Below are 21,598 nucleotides of genomic sequence, written 5' to 3'. Positions count from 1 at the left end.
GGGGAGCCTCGCGACGATCCAGTTACACCACTGTCAGCTGCGTGGCCTCGGGCGAGTCTTCTAATCTCAGGCCGACCCAGCTAATTTATTTGTAAAATGGAGCTATAAATGCCCTGACTGCTTCACATTTTCTAGCGAGATCACTGGACAGCATCTTTACAACATCACTGTCGTTTACATGAAAGCAAATGTGGAAATGGAGCTGACCTCAAAGGGGTGACTTTGCAAAGCGCTATCAAACTGGTTTTCAAGCGTAGACTCCTCCGCGGTCGCCGGAAGCTGCCCGCCTCTCACCTAGCGCCCGCGGTGGGGCTGGGAGCCCGGAGCTGCGCCCGGGGCGGGGCTGTTTAGATCCCTAGACCCTGAGCTGACCCCCGGCTCTCGGGCCAGACTCTCTGCCCGGGCCGCGTGCTGCGGAACGCGGCCGGGAGGACGGGAGGGGCGGGCGGCCGCGACGCGGCCTGGGCGGAGCCGCCCCCGCCCTCCTCCCGCCCAGCTCCCGCCCGCCGCAGGCTCCACCGGCCCGCGCCGCGCGCTCTTTCTCCGACAGCTGCCAGGGAGCCCAGTTCGCCGCTCCGCGTCCTGCCCCGTCTGCCCCCTCGGGTCGCCACCCGCCGTCGCCGCGCCATGACCACCCTGCAAATAGTCCTGCAGGGCCCGGGACCCTGGGGCTTCCGCCTCGTGGGGGGCAAGGACTTCGAGCAGCCTCTCGCCATTTCCCGGGTAAGAGGATCCCGGGACGCGCGGGGAGCGGAGCCATCCCGGGCTGGGGAGTGGCGTGCCCCGGAGGGGACCTGAGGCGGCCGGAGCCCCGTGGGCGCTATCGGAGACGGTGGCTTCCGGAGCCCGGGACGGAGCTGGGATCTCCGGGCGCGTCCAGGTGCGCCAGGTGCGCGGAGCGCTTTCCGCACGTCTCGGGCCCGCCGCCCTTGCCGGACGCCCAGCTCGCAGGCGAGCCAGGAGCTGCGGAGCATCCACTTACCGCGTCCTCAGGACAGCTGGGGCCAGTTTTCGTTGCTTCGCCTTGAAAGCTTGGCGGGCGTGTGGACGCGCTTTGTCAGCTGGCGAGGGGCTCAGGGTTCCCGCAGATCCCGCTTGCTGGGAGATAGCACTTCACTATTCTAACCACGCCGTAAAGCGGCCGAAAGCAGTTTGGAAATAGCAGAAACCACCTGGAAACTGAGGTGGAGCGGGTGGGAGGTTTACTAGGCCGGGGGTTGTGGTGGGGGCGGCTCGCGAGGGACGAGTGAAATTAACAACAGTCGGAGTCTAACTCATTGGACTTCATTCATGGCCAGGTTTTACCTCTCTAATGTCTTTTGGAGAAATGGCGGGATTTTGGCAATAAACCAACCCGAATAAACCCTCTTGGATATTCCACTCCTTCGCGGGAGATGACTGTGACATATTTGGCCTGGCATTTCGGGATTATCAACCGATCAGCCTTAAACAGGGAGGGGTGCGATGAGGGTCCTACCTTATGTGTATGTCAGGGGGAAGTGGTGCTTGAAAAATTCTAAGAGAGCCCTCATCTATTTGGAAGGGCCCAGGTTCAACTGGAGACGACCGGATCCATCATTCCCAAATAAAGCGGAAACCCGAGGGAGATCCAGACTTAGCGTTTGGAAGCCCAGGCTGTCATCTAGTCTCTGCTAAAGGCAAGCTTGATGTTCCACTGAGAGGTGCCACATTCAATGTGCCACCTGGAAGTTGGCCCAGAATTTTTTTGGATTGAATTTAAAAGGGGAGCCAAAAGCACTCTGGTATCACTCTTTGCTAGGCTTCTCATTCCATTCTTGGGCTCATCTGCTTGCTGAAGGTGACCCTAGACCTGCCTTTCCAGTCATCTGAACATTCTTTTTTTTAGAGGGGCAGTTTGGAGAGGGAGGAGAAGACCTACAGGTCCTTTTGACTTAAGTCCCTGCTTCCAGCCCCGGAAGGAATATGGGAGGTACAGGAGAAAAAGAATCAGGGCCCCCTCTTGGTCTTCTGTCCAGCCATAGTCCTACCTACATTTCCTTCCAGGTGGGCCTAGTGAACTGATGAGGTCTTTAACCATCCCACTCCCAGAAGGGACAGGTGCTTCAGTTCTTAGGCACTGTCTCCTCCCTGTCTTCCACCTCTTGTCCCCAGGGGGCCACTTTGAGTATTCCCAGGTATACATGCAATCTTCCCAGGCACGAGCCAGATTCCTCAAGTGCAGAAACTACCTTTCCCAAATCTGGACCCCCGTGCCCAAGCTTGGCACCGAGCTGAACCTGGCTGTGCCTAGTAAATCTTTGCAGGCTTATTAATAAATGCTTATCCAGGGAAGAGACATTTAGACTCGCTTACCTCATAGTCCATTTGTCCCCACTCTTTGTGTCTATAATTAACCTGTCAGCCCTCTCCAGCTTCTGAATTTATGTATCACATGAAACCTTTCCTTCAGAATCGGAGAATATGGCTCCTGTTAAGAATGGAAGACAGAGCAGGAGAACAGAGTAGCGGTGATTAAAACAAGAAAACCAAAAAAACTTAAAAAACTCTTAAGGGAGGGGAAGAGAGATTTTACTGGTCATCTGTTGAAAGGGCAGTTACTGTCTGTCATTTTAGTGGTTTTGAAAAGGCTTAATGCAAGTGGCGCTGTGCAGGAATGATGGTATGGGGTGGAAAACCACAGTACTGTGAATTCATTAGTCTGTACCCTTATCTGTTTATTTTTTTATTAGCACAAGTGTCATGAGCATGTCCCATATTCTAGAAACTACGCAAAGCCCTGGCGTTCCAGAAATGAGAAGACACAGCTCCACTCTCAAGATGTTTGTGGTTTAGTGAGGAAAGCTAATCTTTATAACACCCTGGGCTGTCCTTTGATTGAAAAGTGAAGGTGATTCAGAGGAGGTGACATCCTCTTGATGACAATTATTTACCTGTTTATTCACCTCATTATTTCCACATAAAAAAACATGGACCTCTGAACTTCCTGAGTATGGGAAAGTCATTGTCATAAAGGGTCCCCAGGTGTGTGAAATCTGGTGTAGGTTTGATTTTTGGTTCTTACTTGAGTTGTACCTGGAGGGAGTCTCCTGTCTGAGGCTGTCTTTTTTTTTTTTAATCTCCACAATGGGGATAACTCTGGCCACTGGCTGTGGATTAAGGTATGTGAGATTGCTCTGTAAACAGTGAACAGTATCGAGGTGTGTGTCCACAAAGTTATACACACCTGGTTGGTAGGTGCGGTACATTTATCATCGGGGCAGATACAGTTTGCTGTGGTTTTGTATATGCAGACTTTGAGTCTCCACACCAAAGCAAGCCGTAAAATTAAGCTGGAAGAGGAGTGCCTTTTATTTAAATAGCTATGTTTGCTTTCTCTTGCATGAATTATTCTGGTATTGGCTCCATCCTTTTGTTAAACTACTAAAGTTCCTGAATATAACTCTGTAGTCTTGTGTACTTGAAATTTTGTTTTGAAACTTACTTTTATTGTGAAATTAAAAAGTCATAAACTAAAAATGCACAGCAAGTGGTGATAAATAACTTGTAGAGTTACTACCCAAGTCAAGATATAGAACATTACAGAGTGCCAGGCTGGGCTCCCTGTGTAACATAGCAACTTCTCACTAACTGTTTTACACATGATAGTGTGTAAAATATGACCCGGAGGATGGGGAGGGAGGCTTAGGAGGGAGAGGATTTATATATATGTTTATGACTGATTTGTGACGTTGTATGGTAGAAACCAACACAACATTGTAAAGCAATTTTCCACCAATTAAAAAAAAAACATAGCCAGACCTCAGCAGCTCACTAACCTGCCTCCTTGTTTTTTGCTGGCTTCGGAACAGTAACAAACAGAATACATTTGTATGTGTGTGAATAGCTGCTTTTATTCCTCAGTATTTTCATTGGTGCTTTTGTAATAAATTTTCAACCCAGATCTCCAAATTTGAATGGATAAAACTATCTTTTTTCCTTTTCCCAGTTTTTCATTTAAGCCTCTACCTTGGACTCCCTACTTATTCAGATACACATTTGCAGTTGTCCCCTGAGATTTTTTTTCCTCTGTCAGATCTACAGTTGTCTATCTCCTTGAGTTTTTTTCACCCGCATGTCAATTTCTTATTTCCTTTAGTTGCTTTCAAGGGAAGCCTTCAGAGGATCCACACCCTGGCCAAAATTGCTGTTGAGTTTTTGTTGACTGTCTTTCCTCTCCCAGCAACTGACAAAAGACAGGAAGGGGTGGAGCCAGAGATAAGGGATGCTCTTGGTAGGAGGCTGCTCATTTGCCTCTTGAGTCCTGGGGAAGCCTCTGTTAAGAGCCTCTGGTTTTCGCTCATGCATCCTAAGGGGTGCTAAATAATGGATACTCTGTAGTCAGAGGGTCTTTTCTGACTTTTAAGAGTGTTATTTCCAGATTCAAGGTCTTACGTCATGTTCTTAAGGGTGAAAGAGCAGGGCTTATCTGTCAGATTGCATAAAGGCTCATTATGCATTAATGGCCCTTGCTGTGTGCTCCCTCATTCTGTGAAATTGATCACCTAGGAAATATTAGCTGCTCCAGCTGGTCTAAGGAGTGGAGGAAGAGGACAAATTACAGGGAATGTCATGGAAGTGAATGCTTGAGCCTATGGCATGAAGCTGTCTAAGCTGTGTTGGGTCCCTTTAACCAGAGACTGCCTGTTACCCCACCTCCTGGGTGCCAGCCTGTTGGCTTGTCTTTGGGGAGGAGAGAGCAGAGAATGGTGTTAACGTATTGCAATGGGATAATTGATAGGAGATTATCATCTAACCACTGAGGTCAGATCACCCAGTCAAATAATCATCTAACCACTAGTCTGATCAGGACTGGGAGAAGCACCGTAATTCGTTTTGTCCTAGGGCTGTTTTCTAAGCTGTGCTCATTCCTTGGCATACCTTGTCACTGCTCGCTGGACAGAGGGAAACAAGTATTCTTTGCATTTTACAGGTGAGAAGCTCCATGCCCAAAGGTCAGGCAATTTGAATTTACAGATTTTTCAGTGAATGAACTATTTCTTAACTTCTTTGTAAAGGAAAAGGTAAAGGCTCATTAAAAATGAGCAAATGTCACAAAATTAATTTTTAAAGGATAATTTGACTTCCAGTATGTCTCAGAGGAGAGCCTGAAAAGCTGCATGGTAGAGTGCCTGGGACAGGAACTCAGGTTGACCTCCAGTCCTGAACACCACACTGGGTGACCCTGGGTATGTCACATGCCTTCTCTGGGGTTCAGTTCTCTGTGAGGATAAAATAAAGAAACAAGTGAGCAAACCGATGATTTTGTACCCTTTGAATACGAGGGCCCCCCTTTTTATTGTTAAAAAGTGTCCCAGCCTCTCGTATGGCATTAGTTATATCTTTAACCATCAGTTGATTGAGAAAATGTATTATGAACTCAGAAATGTTTTCCAGTGAATTTGGCCTGTGTTAGTCATTTGTGAATATCTGTGCCTAAGTGACTCTTGTGTCAATCACAAGAGCCTCTGTTTACACTTGACAGGTTTGTATGAGAATATTTATTTAATCAACTTGCAACAATAGTCATAGTTAATCTAGTTAAAGTATATATAAGACTTTTTCTATGCTAAGCAGTGTTCTAAATATGAACATATTCTTTCAGTAATCCTTGTGATGCTTGTAAGGTAGATACAATTAAGATGCCCATTTTATGGTTGGAAAAAACTGAGTCATAGAAATGTTAAATACTTTGCCCTTGTTGTGCAGTAGTGAGTGGATAGAGCTGGATTTTGACTGGGTGATCTGACTTCAAAGGCCATGGCCTTAACCGCTCTATCATAATAATATTGTAGCAGGAGCTATTATTTTGTGAGTGCCTCCTCTGTGCTAGGTGTGAACTTACATTATCTTTTTCTTCACAACCCAGGGACACAGGACACAGGATAAATTGCAGAACTGAGATTTGAAACCAGGCAGATTGACTCCCAGGCCAGCTATAACTACAGTATTCTGCCCCCTGATAAGCCATAACTATCAGTATTTCATTGGTAATAGTATTACCCAGCACCCAGGTCTGAGAAGTGCTAATCGTGGGACAGGTATCATCATGAGGGGTAGGACTCCCCCGGGCTCCTCAGCCCTGAGACCCTTGTGCCCAGGGGGGTTTGCTGGGCTGGTCTCAGCCCCAGTGCTCTTAGAGCTCAGAGCATCTCAGAGAACAGCAACTCCCCTTCCTGTTCCTCCTGAAAAGCTAGAAGCCATGGCCCCACCTGGGAGAACTGACAGTCCAGCCATGGGAGGCCATGGCCATGCAGGCAGGGAAGAACACAAGAGCAGAGGAACTGGATGATTTGCCAGAGAAGAGCCTGCTGGGTGGCCAGGAGGGGGTTTGGGGGCAGTTTTTATGACAAATGAAGATTACCAGGGAGTAGACAGATCCACCTCGCCCAGCGAAGGATGGGCCTGTAAAGTGGGAACTGAGTCAAGTCCAGGACAAAATGTACCCATGAAAACCTGAGTTGAAAAAGGTAATTTCTATGTGGCACTTAGCACCCCGTGTGATTGTTGATACTGTTATTAGCGCCAATGTGGGTGAACTGGAAAGGTCATCTGTAACTGAGGTCTGTGGTGTGTTTTCACATGTATAGTACACTGCCTTCTCAGGAAATGCCGTCAACCTGAAAGACAACTTTCTGAAGAACGCTCTGATCTTGTAGAAGGCTAGGTTCTTGACCAAGGACTTGGCCTAATTTTAATAGAGATGACTACTCAGATAAGATGATATGGACATAGGTATGACCTATATAGGGTAAAGAGGTCAAATGCATACAGATAGATGAAATTAAGGTGATGTACCAATGATTTACATGCATTTCTTAAAAAATTACACTTTCAAAGCTTTAATGTGATCAGACTCTATATGCTCAGTCATGTCTGACTCTTCGCAACTCCATGGACTGTAGCCCACCAGGCTCCTCTGTCTGTGGGATTTCCCAGGCAAGAATACTGGAGTGGGTTGCCATTTCCTTCTCCAGGGGATCTTTCTGACCCAGGGATAGAACCTGGGTCTCCTGATTCTTTACCAACTGAGCCACCAGGGAAGTCACAATCAGACCCTATGACCCAACAATTCTCCAGTTAACCGCTCGATAGAAAAGTGTCCACATGGCATGAAAGACATATCAAGAATCTTCAAAGCGGTACTATTCATGATAGCCCCAAACTCGGAACAACTCAAATGCATTAACAAAAGTGAAATGGAAAAATAAATGCCAGTATATATACATGTATTTATAACAAATAATGAAATGCAACACTGCCTAGTGAGAATGGAGGAATTACAGCTATCCATAAATAATATGGATCAGACAGACATGCAGTGTTGAGAGGAAGAAGCCAGACATAACGCATAAATACCACATCATTGCAGTTATATAAGACTAATCAAGCCAAATTAATCTACAGTGTTAACTAGAATTAATCTATAGTCAGGATCATGGAAGTTCTGGTAGTGTTCAGTTTCTTTGATTCTGATTCCATGGACTCGCTTTTTGTTTGTGATCATCCATCCAGTTGTTTATTCACAAATCATGTCCTTTTGTTTGTGTGATATGCCTCAATAAAATGCTTACATTAAAACTCTTGTGCTTTGTATACACAATCAAATATATAAAAATGTGGACAGCCCACGGTAAAAAGCCTTCCCCACACCATTTCCCAGTCTTACTTCCCAGAGGTAAACACTTTTTAACAGTTTGCTGCAAAACTTTTCAGACATTTTTCCATTCATGTAGCATTTTAAAAATCAAATTACCATGTCATGATGAAATATTTGGATGTCATTGCTTTTGCTTTCTGCCTTGTTTTTAATGTAGCAAATGAAGAATTAAAGCCATCTTGATGTCATGGGAAAATGAAATCTCAGTATCAGCCTGACCAGGATTAAAACTTGTCTCTTCCTTGTGTTAGCTGAAGGGTCAGCCTCTGAAACCTCAGTGTGGGAGTAATAGTACTTGTCTTCAAAGGTTGTGGCGAGGATTAAGATGGTGTATAGATAGATCCTAGCAGTTTGACTAACACACGAAAGGCATTGGGATATAGTGGTACTATGAAAAAATATTAATGGTAGCTACTGCATACTGAGTGCTTATTATGAGCCAGACTTTGTTTTAAACTACAAATGTTATTTCATTTAATCCAACCACGAATGAGGTTGATCCTATTATAAATTTCATTTGATAGAGACTTCCCTGGTGGTCCAAAGGTTAGGACTCAGTGCTGTCACTGTGGTGGCCTGGATTCCATCCCTAGTTAGGCAACTAAGATCCTGCAAGCCAAATGGTGGAGCAAAAAAAAAAAAAAGTCATTTGGTAAATGAAGAAGCCTGGGCACAAAAAGTATAACTGCCCAAGGTTATGTGTTTAGTGAATGGTAAAGCTTTGGGTTGTGGGTGATTGTTATTGGGGCTGTTGAAAAGCACATGGGGGGACTGCCCTGGATGTCCAGTGGTTAGAATCCGCCTTCCAGTGCAGGGATGCAGATTTGATTCCTGGTTGGGGAACTAAGATTCCACATGCCTTAGGCAGCTAAGCCCACGTGCTGCAGTGAAGAGTCCCAAGTGATACAACTAAGATCCGATGCAGCCAAATAAATAAATATTGAAAAAAAGAAAAAGCATATGGGGTTCAGAGGGACTTGTATGGGGACTTTTGAGGGACTGATGACTCCTTGATCAATTAATCAGGCATTCTACTTTGCTGTCTCTGTTTTAATTCTATTCCTATGTAACAAATGATGGTTGATCTTTCAGACTTCGAGAGCTTTCTCTCTAATTGGCCACCCCTTAGCATTAATAGTTTCCTTTTGCACTGAACCGTGAAGTGAAGCTAGATTAAGGCACAGCTCACCTACAAGGACCTGAACTACTTTATTGCCTCATTTTCTTAAGAAAAATGGTTATAGAGTAACTAAGAACAGTTTGAAACATTCTTGGGGTTTTCAGGCCGACTTGCCTAAGCACATACAACTTCTGTGGCTCTAATGTGGCTTCAAAGTCTGTGCCATAACCTCGACCCACAAACAAATTGAGTCAGAAGTCCGACTGAGGAGAGTTCAGATTCCACATCTAAATGGTATACTGTGGGGCTGGGCTCTGCTATGTCACCCAACTCAGAGTCTTTTAAATTTATATATCTTAATACTTTGACACAGCTGGTAGTTCAGAGGAGGTTGTCCCTCAAGGTACATGGCACTGAGTTTGAACTTGAATTCCAAATTTCTTTAGTTCAGTCTTGTTTTCTATGATGTTAAAAATGCTAAACTATCATTATTTAATATTTAATTAATACAGCCAACTTGTAAGATGGATTTAAGGTAATTTACAGCAGTAAAATACATTGCTACAAAATTTCAAACATAAAAACGCCCATCAGAAGATTTAACAAAAAACTGGAACAAAGAAGAGAGAGATGTGCCAGGACCTTTATATCAGATGGTTTCTGTAATTGCATACTACATTTAGCTGTGAGTTTTCTGGCTGAGGCAAAATAGGAATCATGTTAAGTTGTTTAGGCACCTGGAATGAAATGACTTCTGCAGTACTCCACTTGCATTTAAGGCTGTTTATCAGCGTTGTAGGGGATTTTATTTTATTTTTCCTTTGTTTTGGTGTGTTCATCGCTCAGTCGTGTCTGACTGTATGGGATCCCTGTCCATGGGATTTCCCAGGCAAGAATACTGGAGTGGGTTGCTCCTTCCTTCTCCAGGGGATCTTTCTGACCCAGAGATTGAACCTGGGTCTCCTGCATTGCAGGTGGACTCTTTACCATCTGAGCCACCAGGGAAGCCCTGGTTTTAGGGTCTAAGTATTTTTCATTTACCGGTTAACTTCACTCAGGGAGGAAGCTTTGGGAGAAAGGCTGGTCTGCGAGCATCAGAATTTTCTGGGAAGCCTTAGAAAAATAAAGATTCCTGGGTCCCACTGTGTTTACCCTCTTCAGTAGATCTGAATTGGGATGTAGAGATCTACTTATATTTTTTAAGTCCGAGGGGATCTAATGACCAATTTATTTGGGAATCACTGCTTCATCTTTGCCAGTGTCAGAGTTTCCCCGTGAGTTACTGGTGAGCTGGGTCCGTCTCTAGCCTGAAGTTCAGATGCCAGTCCCAAGGGTCAAGGTTAACAGTATTCTGTGAACATTCAGGAAATTCACCTGTATTTCTGTCCACAGATAAACATCAGAGAACCTTTTGAATAGGGACAATTTCTTCTTTGCAGAGTTGCCGGTGGGGGCCAGTGGAGACTTTGCATCAGAGTTGTTTCAACTGATTGACAGGTATTATATTTGGTTAAAACCTCCATCTCTGTCAAAGAAGTGGCAGTACAATTTATCATCCAGGCTGGAACACTGTTGAGAGTGAAATAGGGTGGTTTTGATAATTAAGCTGGGAAAATAGGTTTTGTCCTGGACAAACCAGGGTGTCTTATAGTCTTGGTTATAAAACTTTTCTACGTAGAATTTTTTAACTAAACCAGTGGTCACAAGCACATTTGCCTGAAGGGGTTGGGAGGCAACAAAAGGGTTTTGACTTGAGGGTGAGGTAATGGAAAAATTAATAGCAGCAAGAAGGATGATAAATGGCAACTGGTTCCAGGTTTCTGTGTTGGGGACAGAGGAGCATGGCGTGGACTAATTGAATGGAGAGTGTCTGCCTCAGCTGAAGCAAGCAGAGTAATTAAAAAGCCGAGATAGTAGGCGAGGTTCATTTCATGAGCCCCCTCAATCTTGAGCCTAGGGATTAAAGGAATCCCTTCTCGCTGTCAATAAAACAGGTAACTTTAAGTGTAAGTGCTTTTGGACAAGTCCTCTAGGGGAAGCCAGCCTCCGAATGGCTGCCCTAGAGGCTGAATGGCCGACCCTTAAATGGGTCTGCTTCCCTCAGCTGCCACCATCTGTAAAGGCAGTCACCTTAATCTCAGTAGAGCTAGGTCTAAGTGGTTGTTTCTTGGCAATAACTGGACAGTTGAGTCAGAGTCTATGTTTAAATTCCTTTGTTGTTCCCCATTGTTTTCCAGATAAAGTACAGATAAAGCCTTGTTAAAAAGAAAATAACAGAACTCTTGCAGCTAGATCTGTTTTTACATTTCCAGACTCATCCCTTTCCTCTCCCTTTGCTTCCTGTGTTTTATCTATGCCAGTCCACATGCAGTTCCTATAAGCCGGCATACTCTTTTTCTGCCTCCTGTAGTGCCTTTGCACAGTTTTAAGCAATGCCTCCTCCAGGGAGTCTTCCCTGATTCCACCTTTAGGCTCTCATTGCTTATTTACTTGTTTCTAGCATCAGCTGCTGTACGTGCCTGTCTGCCGCAGGAGACTGTGAACTTGAGAGTGTTCTCTGCCTGGGGCATCTTGTATAATCCTCACGACAACTTTCTGACATCAGGACAGTTATCACTCCTATTTCATGGGTGAGACGAGGGAGGCACACAGAGGTGAAATATCCCACTCAGGAGTACTTAGCTCATAAGCATGATTTCATTAGACATCTTAATAAGCGATACTGTACTTAAGGAATGTCTGTCTGATGAGTGAATGAATGAGAGAAAGGAGGTAACAGGAGGGATAAAATAGGTATATGCCTTAATACAGAGGAAGAAAGTCATCTTTTCGTTTGCGATGGCCAGTGGGTATGCATCCCGGTTTATATAACAGCATTAGTTATTCAGATGCGCGTGCATGTGTGGTAAGTCACTTCAGTTGTATCCGACTCTTTGTGATGTAAATTGAAGAAAAGGGGTTGTAAATTGAAGAAAACGGGGGAGCCCCATCATAATCCTATTCTGTGCCATTTAGAAGTAAAATTCAGAGCATCTTCTTTTGTGTTCAGGAGTCTGAAAGGGCAGATGTACAGGTTGGCTTCTAAGCAAAGTGTCTGCCTGGCGGGGCAAAGGGTGAGAAAGACCTGAGTGAATTCTGCAGAAAATGGCAGATTGTTCATTAGTGGAAATTGTGCTTAACTCCATTTATTCTCAGGCAGGAAAAGTTGTGATCAAATTGTATGGTCTCTGAGGAAGAAAGCTGGAAGAGAGTTTTGCAGATGTCCATTGAAATAATTAATGGGCCTGTCTCTTTAGAGCAGAGGGTAGGACTTCTCTTTAAGAAGCTGAAGCTGACTCCATTATGAGCTGGTTCTGATGGAATTTGATGGTCAGGAGGAAATTAGAATAGACAGTGTGGCAGACTGGTTTAAGTGGAAGGACTCCAGAGCCACACAGCCTGCCACTCACCAGCTGTGTAACCTCAGGCAAACTGCTTAACCCTTGTTACTCTACTTCCTTCTCTGTGATGATGTCAATAATGTTGGCTGCCTGATAGCATCTCAGGAGGATTGGCGAATTAACCCTTGCCAGACGCTTACACTGTGTTTGACACATAATTAGCACTCATTAACTGATGACTGTTGCTGTGATTGTGATGAATAGTTAATGTGCAGTAAGGATCGGAGTCCTCCATTCTAGATGGGAACTAACCAGAGGAGATGCAGGCCTTCTCTCCTGAGGGCTTGTCATTTCTGATTTGAATATTTTATAAGGGAAGATGTTACTGGGTCCCAGCTCAGCACAGACCATTGGAGATGATTAATAGATGGCAGGAGGTACCCAGGCCTTGGTAGGAGTTTGGGACACCCCAGTTCCCTGTGTTGAAGGCCACAACAGATGAATCTCCTCAATTCTGGATTTGTCTTCGACTCTGACAATTATTTGGGTTTGGAGCTTCTGCTGGTGGCACTGTGGTAAAGCAGAAAAGGAACGGAATTTGGTTAAATGAGAGGATCTGGTTTCAAGTTCAGGCTCCAACCTTTAGCAGTGTGAACTTGAGTCAGTCACAGCTTTTCTGGGTTTCAATTTCCTCATCTGTAAAATTATCTTACATGTTAGTGGTGAGTTCATCGTCATTGTTATCTCAAGTAGCAGAAAGTATGTGAAAGAGCTTTGTAAAAAGAAACTCCCATAATTTCATTTAAATCCATTTTTCCCCCTAGAAATAAACAGCTCATAAAAGAATATGGACTTTGTGTGTGATTCCATCCAAGTTCCATCTGATGATATTGTTTTATAACTTTCTGAGATTTAACTTCCCATTAATTTGGCTTAAAAAAAAAAAAAAAAGACCAAAAGATGGGATGGCCAGGCCTTGATTACTCAGGCTCAGGACTCTTAAGACTGGTTCTAGCTTGTCCAGAATCTGTCAGGATGTATTGAGCAGAAATGTCTCACCTTCAAGACAGTTTAAACCAAGTGCTGGAAATTCCAGAGTTCTTAGCAGCTGAGCATATGAAAGTAAAAAGAAACTCTGTTTTCTTTTTCTCAAGCTTTTTGCCCCCCCAACCCCCATCTTATTTTAGTTTTGTGAGTGGTCACATTCCAGGATAGTGATGCTGGGGAAGATGGTTATTTGATGCCTTTTGAAATAGTCATTTTTTTAAAAAAAGGATGAAATGAAGCAGCATGATTACATATTTAACAATGCAGGGTATTTTGGATTCAATCATTCATTGGACACATATTCATTGACCACATACTATGCTGGTCACAGCTAGGCACCTGAGGACATCAAGTGCAAAAGGCAGACAACATCCTGCTCTCACACTTACCATTTAGTCGGCTCTCAAGCATTATATATAAACAAATTCAGAAAAGACTTACAACCTTAATGTGACAAGGGCTGTGAAGAAGAGAATGTACGAAACAGTTGACAACGGGACCTAATTTAGATTGGAGATCAGGAATGTCTTCTGTGAGAAGGGTCATTTAAGCCCAGAAGTTAATCAGGTAGTGGCTACAGCAGGTGCCAAGGCCCTGAGGCAGGAAAGAAGGAGGGAAGGCCCCTGTAGCTGGAGCTTAGTATGGCCCGGGCCTTAGGCACCTCATCAATGATTTTGGATTTTATCCAAGGGAACTTCTCTTTAACATCATGAGAATTGGGTATGACAAATGAGTTCATCAGGCTGCTGTCCCTGGAGACAGAGTAAAAAAGTGATGCTTAGGGCCATTTTTAAAGCAAGGGGTCTGTGTTGTTCTTTAGAAAAGGGAAAACATATACGAAGTCATACCAGGTCAGTCTCCTCAGGAAGACAAGCAGAAAATGAGCGGAATTTGTTTTTACTGCACATACTGGGTGACTCAGAGCTAACTCCCTGATGTCGACTGAAAGGAGAGCGGCCATGCTTGCCTGTATTAAATTTCTTTTCCCAGTGGCTGCATGGGAAGAAGATCCGAACCTTAGATTGGGGGCTTTCATTTTCTAAAGGCCAGATCTCTGGTAAACAGATGATGGGAAAGCCAGAAAGGAAGGTTAGGAGGTCAGGATCTCTGCACCGGTTTCCACATCCTGCTACATTCCAGGAGAGTTTTGCCTGATAAAGTCATAGCATGTCTGAACCGGAAGGAACCTTGGGGACCAGAGTCATCCGTCCCTTATTTTGTGGGGTCCAGGCACTGAGGAGGGGAAGACCTTGACAGCAACATAACACCGGCCACCTCAGGAGGTCAGTGTTTCCTTCTGGCAAGGGCTGATTGGAAACTGTGGCTGCTGAAAACTGCATCAGATACAGAGGCTTAGGGCATAAGCCTGTGTCCTAATTTGGTGTGTTGGGCCTCTTCTCTGTGGTTCAGCCTTATGGAGGCCCTCAAGTGTTCCCAAGATCTTCCTCACTGGGCTCCCAGGAGTCAAAGGCCTTTTCCAAGGTGAGGCCAGAACCCTGTGGGTGCTGGGAGCCTAGGTGTACTCTGTTTCCAGAGGGCTTGGACTTCCCATCGAGGAAGGTCTTTTAATGCCAAAGTCATGACTGACCTTGGGATGATGGTCCTGTTTTTAGTATGCTGCCAAGTCCCTTCAGTCATGTCCGCCTCTGCGACTCTGTGGACTGTAGCTCGCCAGGCTTCTCTGTCCATGGGATTCTCCAGGCAAGAATACTGGAGTGGATTGCCATGCCCTCCTCCAGGGGATCTTCCTGACCCAGGGATCGGACCTGTGTCTCTTACATCTCCTGCATTGGCAGGCAGATTCTTTACCACTAGCACCACCTGGGAAGCTAGATGTTTTTAGTATACCTTGGTTTAAAAAAATGCTTAATAGTAAAACACATCTCTGAGGTTAGTGCTGCTTCAAAATGAGTTTGTACTTTGTTTATCACAATAGTGTCTGTATTCACTTGACGAATAGTTGTACAACTCCAAATGAGGCATGATATTTATTCAGGTCACATGTAATGCTCAGCAGGCAGATGGATTTGATGACCCACTGCAGTCGTTGGCTGGCTTCGCCCAAGCATGGTGGCCCATAAATTTGGAACCCCTTGTTTTAGAAGCATTGGCCTGAAGAAAATCAGCCACCTATAGGGGCTGACCCTAATAGTTAACTTTTTGGCTAGGAGGAACCAGTGTTCACTGGTTCATACTTTAAAATATTCTTTGTTGCTTTTTTTCAGTTACAAAAGTACTTTAAGCTCATTATGAAAATCAAAAACATTATAGAAATGTAATATTGTGAACAGTTTGGTATACAGTGTTCCATTTTTTTTCTGTGTGTAAATAACATGAATTATAGAAATAGGATGTTTCTATACAGAATGTTCTCTAAAGTGTGTGTTTATGTGTTTTAACTGGTAAATTGTTTAAAGGAAGCAACGAGAGTCAGTGGGAAGAACACTGGGTCTAGTTTAGGGTTTGAGACCTAGCTCTGTATTATACTAGTTGGATGACTAGTAACATAGTAATATACTAGTTGGCTGATCCCAGATCTTTGAAAGCCTCAGTTTCCTGGTCTCTAAAATGGGGACCATATTGGGACTGATATTTGCCTTCCTTTCTCACAAGGTTATTATGTGGGTCCAGTGAAATGGTTTATAGAAACAACTAGTAAACCTCAATGTATTACATAACTTTAAGGGGTCAGTTTCATTATAACTTATGATTTTAGCCTTCTTTACTTTTTAAATGCTTTGAATCATATCAGTGAGTCCTTAACCCCGTGGTAACTTACTCAGTGGTTTCCTTGGAGGCAAATGGTACCTAAACCTGCTCACTCGTTTTTTTCCAGGTCACTCCCGGAAGTAAGGCTGCTATAGGTAATTTATGTGTTGGAGATGTAATCACAGCCATCGATGGGGAAAATACCAGCAATATGACACACTTGGAAGCTCAGAACAAAATCAAAGGCTGCACAGACAACATGACTCTCACAGTAGCCAGGTGAGGAGGAAATGCTCTCTCATTTCCGAGCGACTAGAAGCTGCTTTTAAGCAGGGACTGCCTCACATATTTCAGAATTCCCTATACCCCCAGCTCAGTGCCATGTGTGGTGTAGGTAGGCTGAAGGTCTGTGGAATTGGAATTTCAGATTGTTCATCTTCCTCTCCGATTTTTACAGTGCTTCTCACTGTGTGGGCATCTTTTTCTAGGATACTTGAATTTTCACTTGATCTAACACAACTAACCAAAAATTTTGAGGAAGTAAAATCAATGATATAGTGTCAGATATAATGAAATGAAACCACTGAGAATCTACTGCTCCCGCCACACAATACTGAGCCCTGGATGCTGCACGAGATTACAGTTACAGAGAAAGACTTCACTAAGCACATTAGACAAAGTGCTGAAAGTTTAAGAAAGGAGAGCTAGAACTGATGAGTGAGAAGAATGCTCTGGGAGTCATAATTGGGGCAGAGTTCCCGTTCTTCCATTTCGTCTTGGAAGGGGTCCTGTAAAGGCATGGTTTCAGAAATGATTTGGTTCGACCTGTATAGCTCCCTGTTTCCTGTTGGATCAAGTTTACATTCTTCGTTCGGATCTCCTGTTTACCTGTCTTTAATGTCTCATTAACCTTAGCTTGCACAGTGCTTTGCTCTCCTCTGCAAAGTAGCTTTATGACTTTCTTCTGCCTTGTCCCAGGACTGGCAGGAAGACCAAGTGTGGGGCAGGATGCCAAACCATCTTACATGCTTATATGCTTTGGAGCCCTGCCCTCGTGAGAGGTGCACTGTTTCATTACTATCCCCTCAGGAGCACATTTACCCTTCATTCTCCATTCCTGTCTCAGTGCGATCTTCTCCTTTTAGACGTTCATTCATAGATTGATTTTTGATCCATTTTCCATTAAATTGGGTGGTTATATCTTGTATACATCTGGCCCTGTGCTAGGCAATCTGACCATAGAAGGATAAGTACGAATATTCTGTACCTGTAAGAGTGAAAAACAAAAACGCTAAAGGTAACTGAGAGGAGACCTAGAGCGTTGCTGTGTGATGGTACAGAGACATGCTTTCCCAAGTTCAGAAGAGGCACCATGATCAAGCTGGTTTTGTCTGGTCTGGATCAAGAACACTGGATGAGACAGAGAAGCTCATTCTGTCCTGAACAGAGGTGGGGTGGCATCAGGCAGGTTCAGGAGCCTGGAGAAGGCCGGTGCAGCTGGGTCAGCAACACCGAATGTATTAGGGGAGGGATGAGGCTGGACAAAGGACCAGCAGCCTGGGAAATCCCTCAGGGCTGAGTGGGCAGCTGTCAGAGTAGCAGTCAGACATGAGGTCATGAGGTTGATGCTTCCGAAAATCACATCAGTGGTAAAATAGAGGGGAGGCTGGGGAGCAGAGTGCTAGTAGCTGGGTAAGAGGGGACACTTCCCCACTCCATTTTTAGTGTGTATTATTTATTAGCACGCATGAAACAGCTTAGCTTTGTCAATCTGTTGCAGATCTGAACAGAAAATCTGGTCTCCTCTGGTGACAGAGGAAGGGAAACGTCACCCATACAAGATGAATTTAGCCTCTGAACCCCAAGTAAGTACTTGCTCACCAGCGCTGTTGCTTTTAGCATCCCGAGACATTTCCACTTTTGACACAGCTCAGCTCACCTCTGTTTTTCCTGCCCTGGATGCTGGGGATAGGATGCAGGAAGGGCCCTCCACTGACACGTCTGGGACCTGGCTCTTATTCGGTTCTTCCCGTAAGGGAACTGCAGGAGGAAAGGTCTGGAAAACCCCAGAGCAGTGACGTCAGGGCCCGGGCTGGACACTCGGGTTAGGAAGGGGATACGGAAGCGGGTGGAAGCTTTCCTGTGTAGAACGGAGTGGCAGAACCACGGCAAAATAGAAGCACTGACTCAGCTCATGATGGACTGCTGATGCAAATGAATTGTGCTAGAGATGGAAAGAAGTTTGGGTCCTAAGGCCTACAACTTAGCAGACTGCAGGGACATGTAGTAGTGGACCCAGATATCCCTGGCCACCCTTCATCCCACTGTCTGGTTTCCAAGAGTCTTAGGGTGGAAATGCTAAGTGCTCTAGTTTTCCTTAAAATTGCTAAAATTAATTGGTAATTCATATTGGAAAATAGGGTAGGGAGTCAATGGACAGTTTGTTGGCCAAATAGAAATTCCTGGGATGGGAAATTGTCTGGAGATCCCATATTTGGAATCATTAATAATGATTTTATTTCTTCTCTACAATGAATGGATGGATGTTCTTTAGCAATAAGGACAGGAAATGTAAAGAAGAATGTTTAGAACATCTTTGTAAAACTCCTCGCACTTGGTAGGCTACTTTTCAGTGTGTCTGTAGAATAAATGAATGAGTTGTTAGTGGTATGTTAGTAGTAAGTCAATAATGGCTTTTGAAAACTTCTTTTAAAATGTTTGTGATTGTTATACATTTAGCCCCAATTGAAGATTTGAAGTTTAATTTTTTTTTTCTCAGTTTCAGACACTGTTTCATTTTTATGGTATGTTAAGATATAATCAAAAGATAAAATATAGCTAGTTATCTTTTATACCTAAAACAGAAACTGGTATGAAATTGAACTCACTGGTACATTAGTGTGGTTGTATGTGAATGGTATTTTTCAAATGTCTTCCATTAAAATGTCAGAAATGTAATCACACAAAATTTTTCCTATTAATGAATAAAAATAATACTTAGTCCTAACAGTCACTTTAAGGATCATTTTGCATCTGCCATTTCAAAACTGACATGACCGTAGTATTCTCTATAGCTCTTCTAAGGAAAGTTCATGAAATGGCATTCAGTTTATAAATTGGTAGCTGTGCAAACTAATTTAAAACATGCCACAGTCAATTCCAGTTTCCTAGGGAGTTCTCAGCCACTTCATTAAGTTTACTATAAATGTTAAGTTTTAATCTGTTAAGTCATCGTATGTTTTATAATATATCAGGAATGATTTTCTTTTAGTGCAGTCTTTCTAAAATCCTAGTTTTTCACTTCAGGAAGGCAATGCTTAAATTTCAGTTATGCTTTTTATATGTATTATACTTGAATTTCCATCTTAAACACGAGTACTTATCATTAGTATTTTGAAGGTAATTTTCTTCAGATTACAAAAAAACCCTCAAACACTTTAACATTTAATTTGACTATTATTTTTTTGAATTCCAGTAATTCTTTGTTCATATGAAAAACTTCCCACCTCTCATTTTCCCAAAATCTTCCACTTCCAGTCACTCGAAAATAGAGGAGTGAGTAAGAGCAGAGTTCATCTGTAATTGAAGGATCTGTTCGTTCACGTAAGGCCAGCCCACACCCCAGCTTATCTGAGGTCAGTGTAGTTACACACCTAGTTTATATTTCCTCATTATTGAGTTTCCTTGGAGACTGATAAATACAAAGCCCAAACAATGACATCATCCCTTCCAAAAGGCAGGCCCTGAATTAACCGCCTGACTTCTGGAAAGACCAGTATTCACTTGGGGTTAGAGATACTCCTTTTATGTACAAAACAGATACATTCTTGGGAGATTCTCTGTAGAGTGAAAAATCAGAATTTCCAACCTGCATTTTCTACTGACTTCCATTGCAGTTGAATGTGGGTTTCTGTGGAGGGAGAAGGGAATGATGCTGGTTGACTGCTGTGGTGCCAGGCAGAATCCAGAGGCTGAGAGAGATTAACTTGCTCAAAGCCAAACAGGAGGCAACAGGGAAAAACCTGAGCTGAGACAGAGTATGAGGGCTCTTCCCTGGTGCTCAGCATCAAGAGATGCTCCTCAGAATTGCTACAGGGAAGGAGAAAGGAGAAAAGAATTGCCATCCTGGCTGCCGCTTATGCGACTGCCCTACAGAGCTGCAGGGTCCCAGGCCCACCCCTTGGGAAGTCTGCTGCTGTTAAAGACCACTTCTTATTTCATTGTTATTCCTCGTGCAGTAAAAACTTTCCTAAAACTTTGCTAAAGTTATTTGCAGAACTAATTATACTTCCCTTTGGTGAACACACTATGTGTACTGAACTTTTGTCCAATGTGGATCAAGTCAGCTCAGTGTAAGGTATACAGGAAAACCTCACTGATTCCAACATGTCAAAGAGGGAGCCTGTCTGAATCATCATAAACACATTTTCATGTTGTCTTTTAAGTCTGATGGTGGTTTAGTCGCTAAGTCATGTCCGACTTTTGCAACCCCATGGACTGTAGCCTGCCAGGCTCCTCTATCCATGGGATTCTCCATGCAAGAAAACTGGAGTGGGTTACCATTTCCTTCTCCAGGGGAATCTTCCCAACCCAAGAATTGAACCCTGGTCTCCTGCATTGCAGGCTGATTCTTTACCAACTGAGCTAAGTCAGTACACAGTGAATTAAGCTAGTGGTTTTCATCATCAAGTCTGAGAATGCATGAAAGACTTTAAGGTTTAGTGAAGAAAGAGAAAAAAAAAAAAAAAGGAGCAACAGAGGACAGGAGCTCTTGGGGCAGTTGTTCTGGGTCTGAGTGTTAACAAGGAGTCCGGGTTTCAGGAAGGTTTCTGGGAAGCCCAGAAAGTAGGGCGCACATCATGTTCAGTAGATTGCACAGGGCAAGCTCTCGGCTAGGAGCAGGGGTTGACCCAGAATGCCTCTGCAGAAAGCACCTTGCTGAGTCATCAGAAAAGCTGTGATTTTTTTTTTTTTTCCCTAAAAAAGGGACATTTAAAAGCTTTTGCGGGGTATTCATAGAGTAGCTCTGAGGTGGTGTAGCTGTAGTAATTATCTACTGAGACCTGGCAGTCTAGAGTGGAGGTGGATGGTGGGTGCTTCCCCAAATTACAGAAAGAGGAGGATGAGCACAGAAAGAATTTAAAGTCCTTTCCTGCAGCTACCTGGGCACTGCCCCATAATAGGTATCCCCCAGCCTTCCATTTATCAGCTTGGCCTTCCCTCACAAGAAACAACAGCTCAGTCATTCCCAGTAGCCTGCTTCTGCTAGTGCACCCAGGCTTGTCTGCCTAGTCATCAACCGCTTCAGTGTTGACACCACAACCTTCTTATCTTGCTTGTCTAAACCTTTCCTTTCTGAGGAATTTATCATCTCTACCTCTTCAAGCTCTGCGCTGAAGTGATGCCGGTTCCTCTCCTGCTGGTACTTAATCCCTCTGGAATGTGTCCTGAAAGGGTGTTTCAGCTCTGACTTGGATCCCACAGCCTAGGGCATCAAGGGATGTCCTGCCCAGGGCTACTCAGCAGGAGATCAGGCTCTGCTGGACCTCAGGAAAGGATCAGGAAACAGAGCTGGCAGGTGAACTTCCACATGTTCCCAGCTCATGCAATGTCCTGAGTCTTGCTCCACGTTGGGTGGATATATTTGTCAGAGCCCCTCAGCTA

The 21,598-nt window shown here is 44.0% G+C and overlaps 1 protein-coding gene across 1 annotated transcript in view; it reads left to right on the top strand.

Annotated features, from left to right (window-relative positions):
* Positions 1 to 534: 534 nt before the first annotated feature.
* PDLIM1 (PDZ and LIM domain 1) overlaps positions 535 to 21,598 on the top strand; it is a 36,875-nt gene continuing 15,811 nt past the window's right edge. Inside the window, exons 1-3 of the mRNA XM_068961419.1 lie at positions 535 to 723; positions 16,062 to 16,213; positions 17,715 to 17,799. Of these exons, the coding sequence (XP_068817520.1) occupies positions 628 to 723; positions 16,062 to 16,213; positions 17,715 to 17,799 (333 nt within the window). The 5' untranslated portion in view covers positions 535 to 627. The remainder of the gene's footprint in view (positions 724 to 16,061; positions 16,214 to 17,714; positions 17,800 to 21,598) is intronic.

The sequence above is a fragment of the Capricornis sumatraensis genome, chromosome 23, assembly GCF_032405125.1.
Source record: "Capricornis sumatraensis isolate serow.1 chromosome 23, serow.2, whole genome shotgun sequence".
NCBI classification, from domain to species: Eukaryota; Metazoa; Chordata; class Mammalia; order Artiodactyla; family Bovidae; genus Capricornis; species Capricornis sumatraensis.
Note: the sequence above shows the minus strand (reverse complement) of the source record. Positions and strands in the feature narration are given on the sequence as shown.